At 38.4% G+C, this 1,970-nt stretch overlaps 1 protein-coding gene across 2 annotated transcripts; it reads right to left on the minus strand.

The window, feature by feature from the left end:
* Window positions 1–98: 98 nt before the first annotated feature.
* Window positions 99–1,060, minus strand: LOC18010931 (proteasome-associated protein ECM29 homolog). 2 transcript variants are annotated; one of them, XM_024150364.1, is made up of 3 exons: window positions 683–1,060; window positions 335–501; window positions 99–223 (listed from the first exon to the last, which is right to left on the minus strand). In XM_024150364.1, exons 1-3 carry the CDS (start codon window positions 782–784, stop codon window positions 148–150), a joined length of 345 nt encoding a protein of 114 aa, XP_024006132.1. In that variant the 5' UTR covers window positions 785–1,060; the 3' UTR covers window positions 99–147. The 2 variants fall into 2 exon arrangements, with proteins under 2 accessions (XP_024006132.1, XP_024006131.1); XM_024150363.1 differs by having other exon boundaries at window positions 99–250.
* Between the last annotated feature and the right edge of the window lie 910 nt (window positions 1,061–1,970).

Below are 1,970 nucleotides of genomic sequence, written 5' to 3' on the forward strand. Positions count from 1 at the left end.
AAAAAAAAAAAAAAAACATATTGGCTTAGTCATCTAAGTAATGCATAACGATTTAGAAAAAGGAAAAAAGGACGTACAAGTGGAGATAAAATAGGTATCCAATTTCACACTAAAGGAAGGACTGAGAGACCACCTTAATGACAAATCTCAAAACAATCTCCTGGTGCTGCTGAGGAAGCTTCGAAACATTCTCCAGTGTCTTAGGTGCAATATCCTCTCTTTCCTATAACAGTGAACAAGAACCAGTCCTCTAATTTGGTTAGCAATATTTACACTATTTACAAGCATATGCAAATTCCAACAACGTGATGATCAAATAACAAGATGACCGAACCTTAGCAGGAGCTCGTTCAAAAGCCATCTCAACATACACGATACAAAATTCCTAACCATAGGAGAAGCAGCAGGGTCGGTGTACAATTTCCATAAGTCCAACAACGGCAAACCAATTTCATGCTGGTGCTTCACTCTCTTGTTTACATGACTCAATATCTCAAGAACCTGTGCCAAAAAAAAAAAAAGGTACATCAACAAACATTGAGACTGGATATCACGAATTCCTATAAACATCCACCATAATTTCTATAACTTTAAAAAGTAGGATTCATCTAACATATATCCCTGCTCGTAAGATTTTGATTTTAAATCATCAAACACTAAATTCAGTAGAAGAGCAAATTGCCTTGTTGCGAACAGCGGGAGATTGGGAGGAGAGAGATGATATGGTAAGGGGAGGGAGCTTCGAGACTGGGGCTTCGAGCTTGGAGTCGATCCGATCGAGCATCCGATTTGTACATCAGTGAAGGCGACTCGCCATCCGATTTGGATTCGCCAACTCGCCATCCGATTTGGACTCGCCAACTCGCCATCCGATCGAGCATTTCCTCCAACTCGCCATCCGCTTTGGACATCAGTGAAGGCGACGAAGAAGACGATGATGAACCCTCCATATCTATTCTACAAGCTCATTTTAAGTTTCTGAATCTTTGCTTCGTTTTCAATGTGTTTGCTTCTTCCTGGGTTCTTCTCTTCTTATGCTTTTCCTCAGACTTCCCGTCTTGGCGGACAAGAGAAGTAGAGTTGTGGACAAAACGGCATCGCATAAGAAGGCTTCCCTTTAAGCATATTATTGGGCCAAAATCCCATGATATAAGCATCTTAATGGGCCCAAATCCCATAATATAGCCGGGCTCGATATCTAATCCAATAATAATGTAAACCCAATCACTTACCCGATGTGCACAATCCGTTCAATTTCCAAATCACTATTTTGCCAAAAGTCAAATTCTTGTCATTCTAAGAAAAGGTTATATTGATATTTGCTAATGTTACAACATCATCTCATCACATCTGTGTAAGACTAAATGGAAGTTCATTGTATGATGATACTCATAACTAAATAAATGTCACACTCAAAAAGTAAACTATAAATTGGGAATTATCCACAAACATTTCCCAGTTTATATTTTTCCTACTCTAACTAAATCAATGAAGTAATTTTCCTTTTTATAGGTTTTGGTGAGGAAGAAGAAAAATAACGCTCTCTGTTTCCTAATTTTGAATCTCTCAACACGAGCCCAACATAAAATACACAATGAGATTGAAATCCTTTTTTTGTTGATATGGTCATTATGTACATGTAGTAATATCAATTTCGACGCTAGATTATGTACAGAAGCTTCCATCTGAAAGTCATCTTCCCAACAAAGCGAGGATCTATCGCCACCGTGAAACAACTCAAGACTTTGTTGGTAATGCTCATATCTGCTTCTCTCATCATCAGTTATGTAACAGCAGAAAGAATGTGCTTTACGAGGCTTTAGTATTCTCATCCCCATGCCATTGAAAAAGCATAGTTAACCACCAGTTTACCATCAAGCCAAAAATCTGCAAATACCAAACCAGCACCATGTAAGCAATAGGGAGATTATTTTCAGGGATACAGAGACAGATTCTTGATTCACAAATCG

The sequence above is a fragment of the Eutrema salsugineum genome, unplaced genomic scaffold (assembly GCF_000478725.1).
Source record: "Eutrema salsugineum unplaced genomic scaffold, Eutsalg1_0 scaffold_7, whole genome shotgun sequence".
NCBI lineage: Eukaryota > Viridiplantae > Streptophyta > Magnoliopsida > Brassicales > Brassicaceae > Eutrema > Eutrema salsugineum.